This window comes from Rousettus aegyptiacus, unplaced genomic scaffold, assembly GCF_014176215.1.
Source record: "Rousettus aegyptiacus isolate mRouAeg1 unplaced genomic scaffold, mRouAeg1.p scaffold_m13_p_8, whole genome shotgun sequence".
Lineage (NCBI taxonomy): Eukaryota > Metazoa > Chordata > Mammalia > Chiroptera > Pteropodidae > Rousettus > Rousettus aegyptiacus.
The window spans coordinates 2,392,442-2,408,077 of NW_023416311.1; the positions used below are offsets into that span (position 1 = coordinate 2,392,442).

General features: G+C 55.9%; 1 protein-coding gene across 1 annotated transcript in view; it reads right to left on the reverse strand.

Moving 5' to 3' along the window:
• The window catches only part of LOC107516059 (ATP-binding cassette sub-family A member 3), a 95,309-nt gene extending 79,819 nt beyond the window's left edge, over positions 1 to 15,490 (reverse strand). Inside the window, exons 1-2 of the mRNA XM_036225868.1 lie at positions 14,427 to 15,490; positions 179 to 247 (exon numbers count right to left, since the gene is read on the reverse strand). Of these exons, the coding sequence (XP_036081761.1) occupies positions 179 to 238 (60 nt within the window). The 5' untranslated portion in view covers positions 239 to 247; positions 14,427 to 15,490. The remainder of the gene's footprint in view (positions 1 to 178; positions 248 to 14,426) is intronic.
• Between the last annotated feature and the right edge of the window lie 146 nt (positions 15,491 to 15,636).

Below are 15,636 nucleotides of genomic sequence, written 5' to 3' on the forward strand. Positions count from 1 at the left end.
TTTTTTTTCTCCTTCATAGGAGTCATTCTGCTATTATTTCGCTCTGTGAAGAGATACCCCTAGCTCTAGAACTGAGAAAAACACAATAGTACAAATTGAAATGCAGCCATCATGCATCATGCTTCCAGAATTTTCCCACTGTGGTCTCTTAGATGTTGCAACAATCCCATAAACTCACCTTTAAAATGAAATTCTTCCACAGAAGAACCATAAATTTGTTCAACTCCAACAAATCCATTCTTCAACTCTATGGAGGAAGCAAAGATTTTTTAAAAAAGAAATTAAGACCACCTCACGAAATCCAAATTTTAGACAAGTAAATTACTTAAATTTGAGTTACTTAATTTTCTATCAAGCTTAAAGGATGACAAGAAACAATAAGCACTTGAAATATTCGAAAACTTGTTTATCCTCACATTTTAAAATTTATTCCGAATCCACTGAGCTTCTAAGATGTACAAAACTTCAAGCACAAAACAAAGATCATTAAGTTATTGGCACAAGTTTCCAGGGAAATTTCGCCAGCAGCTTTCCCAATTCTTATCAGAATACCAAATCAGAAACAATACCAAATAAATCAATCATCATCAGCAGCAAAAATACAAGACAGTCCATGAAATCACACTATACTATAAGCCCAAAATGCCACTCGATAATGGGTGAGACTGGAAATAGCTACTTATATTAACAATATTGCTAAGGGGAGCAGATTCTTTCTTATATTTAATGACTATTTTCTGGATATCTACTATGTGCCATGTTAGGTGTGGGTACGCAATGGGAAATGAAACAAATAAAGCCCTTCCCTCACGGTGTGGGTGGCAAGGTTAAGTGACCAATAACCTGGGATCCAAGGTCAGCTGGTCCAGGTCGTTAACTGTGTCATCTTGAACACGGGACTTAACATCTTGGGGCTGCTAGGAAGAGAGCCGAAACTCAGGGCTAGGAAGGGGAGGTGTTCCTTCGGGAGACTGCCCCTCACAGGGACTGTGGCCCCAATTCAAATCGTTTCCATCCTTGATGCTAGATAAAGGTGATTCCAGACTGCAAGTGCCTATGGGTCCCTGGCATAAAAAATAAATCCTCTCTGAAGAAAATCATCATCATCCTGGGGTCAACTATTCCTACAAGTAGTTTTTATGATACTCCTCATATCTGGAGCAAAAGGATCGGGAACGATGTTTAAAATAACCATGTTTACCACTTTCAAGGCAATATATATATATATAATGTATATATATATATATAATATATATATACACATATATATAAGAGATTTAGAAATTTCGCAAACAAGCATTAGATTAGAATTTCAAAGGATGGAGGAAGAAAGGGTCCAAGACTTAAACATAGCAATGAAATTAATAAAAGCACCAGCTTCATCAAAATCTAAGACTTCCGCTCATCAAAAACCATCATCGCGACATCAAAGAGGAAAGCCACAGAGGGGGAGAACATATTTCCAATACACGTGTCTAACGACGGACTCGTAGCCGGAATATATAAAGCACGCGGCAAGCGCGTCATAAAAAGGTAACGACCCAAACTTTTAAAAATAAGAGATAAACTTGGACATTTAATAAGAATGAAAAAAAAATCCATAGGGGAATGACAGCAAGGTGGCAACATAGACTCTTCCCACCAACACCCCTCCTCAGAAGACGACCAACGAGGGACGACCCTCGGGTGAGACGCCGCTGTGCAAACTCCGGGGCCAGGCCGAGCGGAACCCGTGGCTTCGTCTGGCCCAGAGGCTCAGTGGGCGATTCTGCCTGATTTGGGTCGGAAAGGTTTTAGGGCAACCTACCGACATGTGGGCTCAACGGAACAAGGACATGGGGTCACTGAAAGTTAAGCAATTCTATTCCCGTCGGTCCTAAATTATTAGAACGAGATTTGTAGTCTCTGGGCTACCTCGTCTCCTTTTCTTCAAAAGCACTGAACGCTCTGAATGAAACATCGCATCTTTCTTACTACTACTAAAATATGCCTGTCTTTTAGATCTGTCCATACTGCATACCCTGGGGTAACTATCATGGCCACAACAGTCCTCCCAGCCTGACTGACCTTGACAGAGGCTCCTCCTGGCTCCAGGTCCCGACCTCCCTTCCAGTACTTTCTTTACAAAACTTCCCGTTATAAATTCTTTTTCTGTCTTTTTGAAATAGAGGTAGCCCTTTCTTAAAGCCCTTCCTGCTTCACAACCGGAAAACGTCTCTCTCAAGGGCCTGGGAGTTGTCCTTTGAAAAGTCATCACCCCAGAAGACCAGAAGACGGTGACCCCATCCCCTTCCCCGCGGGAGGGCAGGAGCCGGGGACCCCAGCCCGCGCCCCGCGCTTCCAGGGGCCACCCACCAGCCAGCGCAGACGCAGCCTCAGGAAACCCCCACAAAGCCCGGGGCGCTCCCCATCCCGGGAGCCCCAGGGCGAGTGCAGCCCTCCCCCCCACCCCGCGGCCCTTCCCCGTCCACCCCGCATTGCGGTCGTCACCCCTTCCCTACAGGTGAGGCTCAGCGAAGTCCAGCGGCCCGCGCTGGGCCTCGGGTAGGGGCTGAATGGTTGTGCCCCCCTGGCCCCCCCATCTTGTCCACAAAATGCTGAACGACAACGCGACGGCATGAGGAGAGGCCCCTTTGGGGGTGATGGGGGGACCCCACTAGCGGGATGGGCGCCCTCGTGATGCGGGAGGCTGGGAGCGGCCCGCCCACCCCCCAACGCGGCTCTGCGGGAGCCGGGTCTGCGCCCCCCACCCCGCCTCCGGGCTGAGCGAATGAGCCTGTGTGCGGACGGGCCACGCAGTCCCGGCGACAGGCGGTCACCCCGATGGCGACGGCGCGGCTGGACGCGGACGTCGCCTCCAGGCCGTGGCCAGTGAGCCCCGTGGGGCGCCTGCGCGCACGGCCGGCTCCTCGCCCGGGGCGGGGTGCGGGGTGCGGGGTGCGGGGTGCGGGCGTCCGGCTGGGGCGCAGCCGCGGACCTGCGGCGGACAGAGGGCCGGACACTCACCCCTCAGGGCTCGCCGCCTCCGGCCGACCGCTGAGATGGCGCGTGTCCCCGCGCGGGGCCACCTGCCCGCACCCTCGCCAACCGCCTGGGCGCAGGACTCCGCCGGGTGCCACGCGGACCCCCAGAGGCGTGACGCCCGGGCGCAGGACGCTGGGCAAGCACAGGTGTCCACCTTCTCCCCAGGGTGTGCTCCGCGTCGGGGCCCCTCCCGGGGTGCAGTGCAGCGCGTGCCGACCCTCCAGGGCCAGCTCTGTCCCGCAGCAAGGTAGCCACGGCCTGGAGCACGCGCCCCGCGCCCCGGCCTCCCCGGCCGGAAGTGCCCTCCCCCCTCTCTGCTGGCCCAGCGTGATGGTTCGGGGCAGACTCTGGAGTCTGACTTCAAGGGCGCACCCCATCTCCTGTGCTGGCTTGCTGGGTGACCTTGGACAAGGCCCTCCGCCTCTGAGAGAGTCAATGGGACAGTGAGACTCGTAACACCTACTTACCTCGAAAGGTGTGTAATTCAATGAGATGATGCCTTGGTGTGGGAAAATCAATAACCTCTCGCTGTTTTCATTACTAATTTCATATTTGGCCTTGGTTTAGTCCCCCTCCATAAACATTGTATCTAACCACTCCAGGTCAAAATAATTTTTCTTTGAATTATCAAAAGCATTCACTTTTCCTACTAGTGACTTGGCGGCCAGGATGGACTGCCTAGCATCCTGGGTTACCTTCCTGCATACCTAACTGTTTTATTTCCTTCTCTCAAGTATAAGAAAAGACCTGAGTCTAAGTTGTCTTATGCGGTTTGGCTCTCTGTGTGACCAAGGCCGTACCATCATGTCCTGGGGACTTCTCCCTAGTGAATATAAATAAAACACAGACTTTGCAACTCTTCGTTTAAGTGATAAAGCTAGGAGATTCGTGTATACATATTTTTAATTATCTACATGCTTATGGGAAGAGAATGAAGTGCCACTAATCATGTTAGGATTTAATGAATCATAAATGTTATACCATTTGTGAAGAGATATTAATTATTACATTATTACCAGGGCAACAGATTATCAAGTCAGGTGACCCATCAGGGTTAGACATTTAGTTTCTGAGGCTGAAGGTTACTTTCATGGAGCACTGTAACAATTTCTGAGCCCAGGTATACTTCTAAGAATAGATTGGTACTAATTGAGAAGAGCAAAAAAAAAAAAAAAAAAAGGTTTAGTTAAGGAAAGTACCACTTAATTCTTATTATTGGAGAGGTGCATAAGATCGCTAGTCTTGTGGATATTGTCCTTTTGGAAACTTTTCGAATCAGATTCTTTGAACTATAGTTCATAGCACAGAATGCTCTCTCTCCTTCATCTTATAGGAGAGATGAGTATCTGGTAATATTTATGAGACTCCTTTTGCTAGTTATTGATAATTAAGAAGACTGTCACTTTTAGGGTCACACCCAGAATTTTGGTAATTTAGCATTGATCTTTTTATTTACAGAGCGCCCATGATACGGCGAGCTGAGCACTAAAACCCATGACCCAGAAAAAAACTTGAAGTCCTTGCCCCTCTTTACTTTAATTGTGGAGAGAAAAAAGTTAATAAACAGACTGATGGACTTAGTCTTAATCAAGTATAATTAAGTGCCACGATAAACTAAAAGGCAGAAAGGGAGAGAGAGAAATTAACGGCGACTAGGGTGACCGGGAGATTAAGAAAGGACCGAAGGGTGACGTGATGTTTGATCAGACAGCTGAATAAATGGGAAAGACCCAGCACATTCTGGAGAAACGATTTTCTAAACAGTTCAGGAAAAAAGGACTATTTCCTCCTCCTGGTGATGTTGGTTATAAAAACTCAACACCGGCCTGTCATCCCAAGAAGTCTTCACCTACCGAAAAAACGTGATGCTTTGCACATCACTCAACAAATACTCAGGCCTCAGACCTAACTTTCCAACTACATTATCTTATTGTGAGAGAACAGCCAGCTAACTTCAGGAGGTTTTATAGAAGGAACAAGGTGCGGAGGGGCCCTCTTCTGTCCACATGGATTCGGCACTCACCTGGTGAGACTGGCTCGGAATCCAGACAGAGGCAGGGGTCCCGGAGGAGCTGCAGACTGCCGCCCTCGGCTGGAAAAGGCAGTGACCGGGTTCCCCTGGGATGGGGGAGAGCAGAAGACCCAATCAGTGGATCATGCAGAAGAGACGTCCTGTCTCACCCCGGGATTCGAGAGATTCCTGAGTCTTTCTACAAAAACACAGTGGGGTTATTCATCTCCTCAGATCCTGGTGGTAGGGAAAAAAAAAACAAAACCTTGATACATTTGTGTGGGAGGAGGAGTGGTGTTTGATGCTTTCTCTCCCACAATTTCAACATGAATATATTCTATAGAGACAGACTTTTCTGTGTGCCAAATTTTCAAACATCATTCAGAGACTGTTTAATGTTCAATGGAAGAATATTTAAATGTTTGTTAAGAACTCTATAGAATACATCACCTGGCCTTAACAAGTTAGTGTTTTGTCAATTTACATGTGAAGTGATTATCAGTAAGTTTCAGGTTATTTCAGCCACCTTCTCATGTTGTAACAGTGTAAAAAAAAAATGCATTTCAATAACATCTTCCTTGTTCACATCTCCCCTCTTTACTCTGGCCGTGACTACTTTGGAAAATATGTTGTTAGAGTTATTGGTATCAATTCCTCAGTAAGTCAGCCCCAAGCACAGGGCAGAGAGTGATCTCTCCAGGTGCCAGCTGCCTAGGCGTAAATAGCCCCAAGGCTCCCAAGAAGAAAAATAAAACAATATTGCCGCTGGAGTACAGGTAACATAGCTGTCCACCAGGAACCGTATTTCTTTGTGCTGGACGCTAACAGCTAACTTTGGCTTTTGTAACCTGCTTGCTTGCTTGATCAAAGCCAACCAGGACGCAGTTTCGGGCTTTATAAGCTGCCTCCTCCGGAGTCTCGGGGCTGACTCTCTAGTGGGGAGGGTCAGTCGCCGGCCGGCTAATGAAGGCTCGTAATTAATCTCAATTGGCTCCGTGGGTCTTAGATTTGAACGTGCCATAACAATGTCCCTATTCTTGGTCCTAACATCTTACTGGCACTATGGACTCTTTATGGACTTCCTTGGAGCCCTCTCCTGAATTTTCAACCCTCCTTTGAATTTTCCAGTGGTGTTCAGCCTGTGCTTTTTGGGGGACGCTTACTCTCAAACTGCCTTCTGGTTTCATGACCCAGCCTCTAGCTGCATTCACACTAATCCTAATTTCTTATGTCCTTAATTTGAGTTCTTTACTTTAAGAACATGATTAATAGCTTTAAGAAAAATATACAAGAGCAGCTTCCCAGCTAATGAAAGAATAATTTTTTTTTTTCTGAAAAGACAAGAACACTTAAAACAGGAAGAAAAACACTCAGCTCATATCAAGACCTATCAGAAAGCTACTGTTTACCAAAATTCACCAGCGAGAGAGACGGGCCCAAAAACCAGAGAGGGAGACGAGATTTGCGTTATACGCTCGGTAAAGTGCATCAAGCTGGAAGATGTAAAGAATCTAGTGAAATAAAATGGATGTACTGAAAACCCATTAGAAAAATGGGTAAAAAACGACAACAACAAAAAACACCCTGAATAGACACTTTGCAAAAAGGGAGGGATAGACACGTGGTCCATGAAAACGTAAAAGAAACGTTTAACCTCTTCCGCTCCCGGGAAACGCTGACGACGTCGCGAGATGCTCGCAGGGCCGGCGGCTGTGGGGCAGTGGGCATCCGGGGACGGCCGGCCGGAGCGGCAATGAGCAGCACCCGTGTGGTCGCTGGCTAGTTAGTTACCGGCGCGCCCGCAACACCGTTGGCAGCCGCCGTGAGGCGTATACACTCAGCCGCTGCCTGACGCCGACGACCCTCACACGGTCGCGCACGTCCACCACAGAGAGAGGCGCTCCGGAGTGGCCGCCGCACCTGGAGTGGACACAGCTCCACGCCGGAAGCTGCCCCGGCTCCCATCAGCGGGGAGGGGACACATCCCACGCTCGGCGCGCCCATTGGGACCCCAGGGAGCAGTCAGAACTCGCGAATGAGGACAGACACCAAACTAAGGTGTCACCCCACAAGCCGGACGTCGCCCCCTCCCTGGACCGTGGATATCGGGGGGTGGGGGGGGTGCCTCCCACGTGTGCGAAACTCGGAAACGGGCACGACTCCCCCGTGGCCCCATCGGGCGCCCCGGGCAGCTGGGGCGGGGTGGCGGGAGGAAGCCGCGTGCTGGCCCGTGACTCCCGTGCTGGCACACGCGTGTGCGTGGTCCGGAGAGTTCCGAGTGCTGTGTCCTGCCTGCGCATCTCCCTACGGAAGTCACCGCTCAGCGCGGATGTGGAGACGAGGCCGAGGCGCGAACGGCGTGTGGTCGGGCGCGGGCCGGCCAGCACACGGCGGGCGAAGCGTGGAGGCAGAGAGTCGCCCCCGCGACAGACTCACACGTGTGCGTTAAAAACACACAACTGTGCGCATTCGAATTAGGGATGCGAAGAGAAAAGTTTTAGATGGCTGCGTGCTGGAAAGTATGTTGAAGATCGGTAGAGAATAAATAAAGCAGGAGGATTGAAAAATGGATTTCGCGCTTGATTATGCGCATTAGGCTTTCTGAAATACCTAACGGACCGTGGACTTCTGTACACGAAGTTATATGACCAAATACAGCAAAAAAAAAAAAAAAAATGTACGCTGCACCAAAACATGGCATTTTTCAAGCGATTCACTTCTGCCAATAGCTTACAGCAATTTTAAAGCTGATTTTCAACATTTTCACTTTTGGGGGGGTGACATCGTACGTTCCGAGTGACATTTTTCTATTGCATACCCTTTTTTTTCCCCCATGTTGTAAAAGTAAACTCAGAGATTCCACATAGAAGAGCAAAACAGACAAAGCAAAGACTCGTAGCCGCAGAGAGCAAGCTGAGGGCTGCCCGAGGGGAGGGGGTCGGGGGCTGGGTGACAGAAGGGAAGGGGGTTACGGAGCGCAGATTGGCAGTTACAAAACGGTCGTGGGATGTGGAGGCGCGAGGAACAGCCAGCGACCCCGTCACAACGGCACAGCGGTGTGCGCCCGGCGGCCGCGAGGCTCACCCGGGGACCACGATGTAACCTGTAGGCAGAGGTCCGACCTGTCGACTGCACACCTGGGCCCGACAGACTGTCGAACATCGACCGCGCTGAAAACGAACCAAGGGAAACTCAAAGCCGAGGCTGCGGAGATGCGTTCGCCAAGATCTCGAGGAAACTGCTGTCCGATGCTGCGAGCCCCCGTGAGTCACTGCGGGGGCGGCCTGGCCCGCGGTTCGTGGCACGGCTCTGGGAGGTCACGTCCCCGCTCGACGGCCTCCCCGACACGTGCCGCTGACGCCTCCCGTTCTCCGCCCGCGGCCGACGTGAACCCCGCCGCACCACGCGAACGTTTCCCGTTACGGACACAAACGAAAATGCCGCAAATGGGATCGATTATTCCCTTCTCAACTTCGGAGATACCGAGGACCGCCGGACGTTTACGGCACAAACAAAACTCCTTAGTCACACGCGTCTGGGGAGCACTGGTCTGTTCCGCTACACGGCGTGAGGACATAGCTCTTCACGGGGAAACCCCAAGAAATAAGGGGGTGCAGACCAGGGAGGGTGGAGGGGAGGAGAGACTCCTTTTCCTGATCCCGGGCAGCTAAAGCAGGGGGGCACAGGACCAGCCTGCCCAGAGACCCCTCGAGGAGGAAAGCGGGGTGGGGTGGGGGACGGGGGGCTCCTCGTCAAGATTCCGATAACCTCAGGAACTCCGGGTGCTGGCCGCGAGCATCCGGGGGGCAGTGGGGGACAGCGGCAGTGCTACTGGACATGGGGGACCCCACAGGCCCACGCGCCCAGGGGGTTTGCTCAGCTCTCCCTTTGCCTCCCTCTCCCGTGGGGAAAAACCTACTTTGCTCTGAGTTCATGGTGTCCGAGCCCGTTCTCCCCAGAGTGCCTCATCCTTCCAAGCGCGGCCCCCGAACCTGCCCATCGGGGCTTCCGCCAGAGGCGAGGGACTCCCACGGCCCTTGCAGACGAGCACCCTGGAGCAAGATGGCGGAAGTCGGAGTTACCGCCTGGTGTCACGTGGTCTCGATTGTGACTCAAGCCTGGCCGTGTACGCTGATGGCTCTCGGCTTGGCTCTGGGCTGTGCGGTCGGGGGGTCGCTCTGAGGCCTGTCGCGCCTGGAGCAAGAGGACCTCTAAGGAGCAGCTGGAAATGCCCGGAGGTCAGACAGACTCACTTCCCCGCGTAGAAACGGAAACTGACGAAAAGCAAGTCCGTTCTCTGCTCCCACCAGCCTCTGTCCGCCACACGCCTGCCCAGGCGCCTGCCGGGGGAACAAGGATTTGTGGGGTCAGGGATACTTCTAGAAGAAGCATGGCTAGTTTTGCGGGCCTTCTTTTTTTAGGCTGGTTTGCAAACGGACTAGGGCGGCGGGGGGCCCCCGGCCGCGGGCTCTGGGCCCTGGTCCTCCAGCAAGCTGCCTGCGGGGGCCGAGCCCTGCAGCACCATCTCAGGGCCTGCAGCAGAGGCCGCCTGCGGTGCCGCGATCACTCGACACAGGGCTCGTCCCCAACGACGCGTCCCCGGTGGTCTCTGTGTTCGGTGCCGCGCGGTGTCTTGTAGCTCTGAGCCTGGGACGGCGGCGAGGCTGGGAGGAGAGACGGCACGCCTCTCTCTGTCGTCCAAGGGAAGGTGGGAGAGGAGCCTCTCTGGATCGTACTGGATCATTCCGACCTGTGCTCAGGCCGGTTTGGGAGCGACGGCCGAGGCGTCTGGACGTGGGTGCCCTTTAAGCTCTGTGCCTGGCTGTCCTCGCAACGTCTCCTGCTCCCCGTACCCCCCTCCTGCTTACGGGGCACGAGAAAAACCGCATTAGAACTCGAAGGCCAACGACAGAGGCCGAGGGTGAGGGCGGCTCGCCGAAGGGGACGTCAGCCTCGGAAACCGCTCCGGAGGGACCGGGGCGTGATTTCCTCACCCAGAAAGTCGGCCTCCCCGAGGTGTCGCAGCTCGGCAAACACGGTACAAGCAGTAAAAACAATTTCCCCTGACGACGGCTTCTGAACTCCGGTATCGCACGGACGGATGCATCGACCACGGAGTGTACGTTTCCTTTTAAACTATGTAACAGCTGTAATAAAAGGAGGAAAGAGAAATCTGAAACACACGTCAAGCCTTCGCTTTGCTCAGCCAAGGGAACGTGGGACGAACGAGCGTTCCCGGCACGCGGAGGCTCCGAATTCTGTGCCCCTGGCTCTGCGAGTTTTGCATTTTGCGTGTGCGTTGATTTCAAAGCCTTTCTTTCCGTGGCCTCTTCCTGCTCTCGGGTTGAGATTCCCGCACAAGGCGGTTCGCGGCGCCGCCACCGGGTGGCAGCATCCCCCAGTCGTGGCCGAGCTTCCAGGCGGGGACAACCCCGGGTGGCCCTGAACGAATGGGGCGGAGCCGGGGCGAAGCGCGCACAACCCCACAGCAGTTGGCAACGCCTCTGAGCCTCGATGCTGCTCACGTCGGCACAACAGCTCGGGAGACGCACACCGAGCAGAGAGGGGTGAAGGCCGGACGTTCCTTTGGGGCGGTGAGGAGGTAGTGGGTGACCTGCGCAGACGGCCCTCACTTCCCCTGGGGGAGGCTCTGCACGGGCAGCTCGCGCCGGTGGCTTCTGTCCAGAACTGGCCGACCCTGCCCGGCCACCTCCCGCTGGAGTGAGTTTATTCCTGGCCGCCCTCTCCCCCACCCGGAGCACCCTCCAGCTCACCTCTGTCGACTCATGGCTTGCCAACCAGCTAACGTCCTTCCTTCTCTCTGTCGCTGTGCAGGAAGACAACGGCCGTATGAAACGGCCCGTGAAGTTACGATCCGGGTCCGGCCTTTGGATAGGAATGCGCGGAGCGGGTGCCGGCATCGGTCCGCGCTGCTCCCCGCTCGTAGCCTGGGAGGCCCGTCTCTCCGTTCCAGAATCAGACAACAGAAGGATCTCTGGACGTCGCCAAGGTTTGCTCCCTGCCCCGGGCACCCAGCGTGAGGCCAGACTTGACGCTTCATCAGCACCCTCGAGGGAGGACGAGGGATGCCACCCACTGCGACCTGGAGCCACCTGCTCTCCCTTAGGGGTGACGAACTCGTTCCCCGGCCTGGTTCCTTCGTTGCTGTAGGGGGCCGTAGGTGCCGTGCGATGGCAAAGTCAGCCCCGACTCTCCGACAGACCAGTGTCACAGCCTCCGATCCTGTCCCCACAGCACCTGCTGCCGCTCCCTCCCTCCCAGAGCTCGCTGGGCTCCCGGAGCCGGAGCCGAGAGATGAGAAGGCCACCCCGAGATGCGGCAACGCCGCCACCCCGGAGCGAGCGTGCGGGTCCCGCCCTCAGGCTCCCACGCATAACGCCATTCGCACTGTGTCCTTTTCCAGTCACGGGCAAGGTCCCCCGACGTGTATATTAAGATCGCTTTACCCTGAATCCGTGCCTTGAATCTATTTCCACTCCCGGCACAGAGTCAACGCTCAGGCATTCGTGTTGACTAAATGAGTGTGTGAACAGGATGCACAGACAGTGACCATGTGACGAGTTATGTGCTGCAGTAAGGAGCGAAACTCTGGGGGTGCAGGGGAGAGGGCAGAGGGGGGCAGCCCGGCCGGGGAGACGCTCGCACAGGGCGGGCACGGAGACGGGGCACGAAGGGGGCCGGCAGCTGCCGATCCCCACACGCTTGCAGGCGCGGCGTGGCCTCCTGGGGCTGGACGTCTCAGCTCCCTCGACATTTACTGAGGACCTACTGCGTGCCTGCGGAGGCACCGTGGACTCAGAGAGGAGACCCAGTCCGGTTCCGGTGGGTGGGACGGGGGAATTACCCGGAGGACACCAGTTATCACGGCTCGGTGCAGAATCCTCCCCCCCCTCCCCGATCGCTCCAGCAGGGGGCGTGCCAGCATTCCGGGGGTTCCGGGGCTGGGGGGGGGGGCGCGGAGAGCATGAGCGCCTGCGATGCACGGTAAAGTGCAGAGTTTCCCGGCGCAGCTCGGTAAGCCACGAGCTCCAAGTATCCAGTTTTCCAATTATCCCTCAGTTATCCACTCATCCAATTAACCACTCATCCAATTAATCATTATACAATTAACCATGATACAATTAACGAATTATTCAGTTAGATAAATAGGTGGAGACTCAGAGTTATAGAGACTCAGGGGGGGGGAGACTCAGCTATGGAAACTGAGGTAGGGGACACACAGACGTGACCCGCGAGCGGAGAATCCAAGACGCGCCCCGACGAGGAGAGTCGGCCCCACAGAGCAGCGACAAGGACCTTGCCGCCGACCCGCGGAGGTTTCACATTTTTTTTTTTTTTAATTTCCACAGGGAGCAGTATGCAAATCTGCCTTCGGACAACATTCTCCACGGGTAGGCGACCCGCAACGCAAGACGGCGACCCCAGAAACACCGGCCGCAGACACGCCTTCCTCCCGCCTTCTGGAAGACGTTTTCCCCGGATGATGGGACTGAGTCGCGTCATCAGGGCAGTGAGAACGTGGGCCGGGGGGGGGGGGGTCCCCGCCGGGGAAGAGACTCGACTGTAAGGAGAGCAGAGAGATGGCGTGGCCTGCGGTGGGCTGGGCCCGAAGGTGTCGAGGTTCGAGCATAACCGCGTGTCTGTGTTTACGTATGTGTGATGTGTGTACATAAATGCGAGAATGTAGACATGCAGAGATGTTTAAACGCGCGTACCCATGGACGTGTTTTCACATACATCGTACGTGTGAATATATAAACTTCTACATATGTTATGTATGTAAATTGCTGTGTGTATAGGCATCTGTGCATACCTACACATGCATACATTTTCTCCTTTTTCAGGAGAAAACCTAGGAAAAACGACTCCTGGCGTTGACATGCACGCCTACCACTTAGGCGTGGTGCACGCAGACCACCGAAAGGGACCAACGGGAGAGGCGAATGTGGAACAGTGGCCCGAGCCGGAAAGCGGACAGATGCTCGCGAAGACGAGGGGAGAGACCGGCAGGACGTGGAGGCCGGACGCGGGGCCTCCCCGCCTCCCGCGGCCGCTGCCTCCTCCCCGAGCGCGTTCCTCCCCCTGAGGGGAGGCAGACGGCAAACGAGTGAACAGACAGATGCGCTGCACAGGTCCAGCTAAGGCTGGGTTCTGTGGAGGGGACGACGCGGGTCCCGTCTGAGGGACGGACCGGTGGGGCCCGTGTCGTGCTGCGGGTCGGGGGGAGGCGGGGTAGGAGGTGGCCGCGCTGGTGGGTAAGAGATGCGGGGGGCTGTACGGACAGGGAGCCGGTTTCCGAAAGGACTTGGGGCATCGAGAGAAACCGGTTCTTGGCGAAAAGCACGAGCCAAATCTTCAGCAAGACAGACGTGGTTTTTTTCTTTCCGGTCTGAAACAGCACAGGGTCGGCTGGCTCCTCGACTCGCGCGGGACACGTCAAGGTGTCTTCTGGGCTGCGGTCTTATCCGGAGCTCGGGGTCCCCTCCCAGGCCCATGTGGTCACGGATGTGCGAATCTCTCCCCAGGAGGGCCGACGCGATTCGGGGCCAAGACGTCTCTCGTAGTCTCCCGGCCCAAGGACAAAGTCGCTTTATGTGTAGCTAGATCTAAGAAAACTGTCGTGAGTACAGTGGACAGGGCCACACTCGCGACAGATGTGACTCACTTCAGGGCCTGGCCGAGAGGCGGGCCCGCTTCCAGCCCCCGCCCGGCCGCCACACGCCCGCAGCCTGCCCCCCTCCCCGCCAGCCCGCGCCTGACCCCGGCCAGTTCCAGCCCCGCTGGAGCAAGGCCAGAATCAGGTGCCTCCCCTCGCGGCCTGGCCCACCACCACCCCCACCCCGAGTGGCCTCACACAGTCCTTCGAAAAACTTGGGGGGACGGGGCCATGAGAAGAGGTGGCCTGAGAAGCCAGGGTTTCCCCCGCCGGCTTACGGTTTATCCACGAGCACCGTTAGTCTCTCTTCCGTTCTGTAGAACTCCCGCATGAACGACTTCCGACCTGCGAGATGGGCATCTGTACCCCCCTCTCTTTGAAAATTAGAGCGAGAGAGGGCAGCGGGCGAGGGTACGAGCGCAGGCCGCAGGACGGCAGCTACTGCTGCCTCGTGTTGGCGGCAGGCTTTCCGGGGCTCTCCAAAGCCCGGCTGGCGTGAGCGGGATCCAGCACACGGCTGTGCCGTGTTCTAAACATCGGGAAATAACACACGCAAATAGTTTCAAAACGGGACTCGCGAGCCGTGGGCCTCACAGGCCTCGGCAAGCCGGAGCCGAACAATGCCGTCCCCGTTCGGCCCTGCTGTCCTCTGTGCGCCCGGGCGGCCCCCATGCGCAGCCCCCCTGCCCGGCTCTGCTCGCCTTGCGTCCTTACCTGCCTGGCCCCGCAGGTTTTTCATCGCGGCCGGGCGGGCGTCACGGTGTTGGTGGCTCCGGGCTCTGCAGAGGGCGCCGGAGCTCGGGGCCAGGATGGAGCTGGTCCGCTTTGTGCTGGGTTCGCTCCGAGCCCCTGACCCCGACCGGGCTCTTCCGTCACAGTCGAGAGAGAGTTGGGAGTGGAGATGATCGCGCGGAACGGCGAGCAGGCAGAGGCAGCCGCGGGGGTGCGGGGCGCGGGGGAGCTGCCGGCGAGGTCTCCGCTTCAGGGTTTGGGCGAGGCGGGCAGTCGCTGCCCCCGGTCCGGGGCGCAGGTGTGCAAGGCACGAAGCTCTCAGAGCCACAGGTGCGTGACCTCGGCAAACGCCCGCGGGCCTTCGGGCCTCGGCAGGTGCCTCTTTCAATGGGAGTCAGACCCGACGTGTACGTGGGTGGGGGGGCTCTAAACAGCATGTGCAAAGCACCCCACGGACGGTACGTCCCAGTAGATGAACGCTACGTTGCCTCGAACTCCTTTAGGAATGAGAAGAGAAATGAGTGGAAAGGGGGAGGGGCAGGGCAGGGCTGTCCCAGAAGGAAGTGGCGTTGGGAGTGGGGTGGGGGGCCGGCTGCGGCCTGGACGCGCCCCCAGTGCGGCCCCTGCACAGGCCCGGGGTGGGCCGCTGTCTGGCCTTCCCCTCCTTTCGTGATCGGGGCATAGAGGCATGGAGGGGGCCTGCCACCATGAGCGTTTAGATGAGAACATGCCCATGTCCTCAGGCACACGGTGCCCCGGCAGGACATGCCCTTGGCCACAGACTTGTACCTCTGCATTCACGGTGTCATAGAGGCAGATGGTGCCCCCAAGGAATTCTGGGAGGAAGCTTCCTCCTGACACCAAGCTGCGTGCAGATGGTCCACGGGCCAGATTTACTCCTCACGTAGTCCAGGGATGCGCTCCCTGCACGGCCTGGGTCGCTGTGTGCTCACGTCACGGGCTGAGAGCTCCGTTGAGCTGGGGGAGGTGAGGGGCGGGGTGGGGGGGGCAGCCCGCTGTGAGAGGACCACGTGGCCGAGTCCTCAGGTCACCGCCATCGCCCCCCAGGGCCCACGTCCAACCAGAGCCCGCGGCAGGTCAACTCATCGCGGGTGGGAAGAGAAATGAGTCACCGGGCTCCGAGGCTGAGTCATGGTGACGGCCACCATTCGGGTCAATTATTTACGCGTCT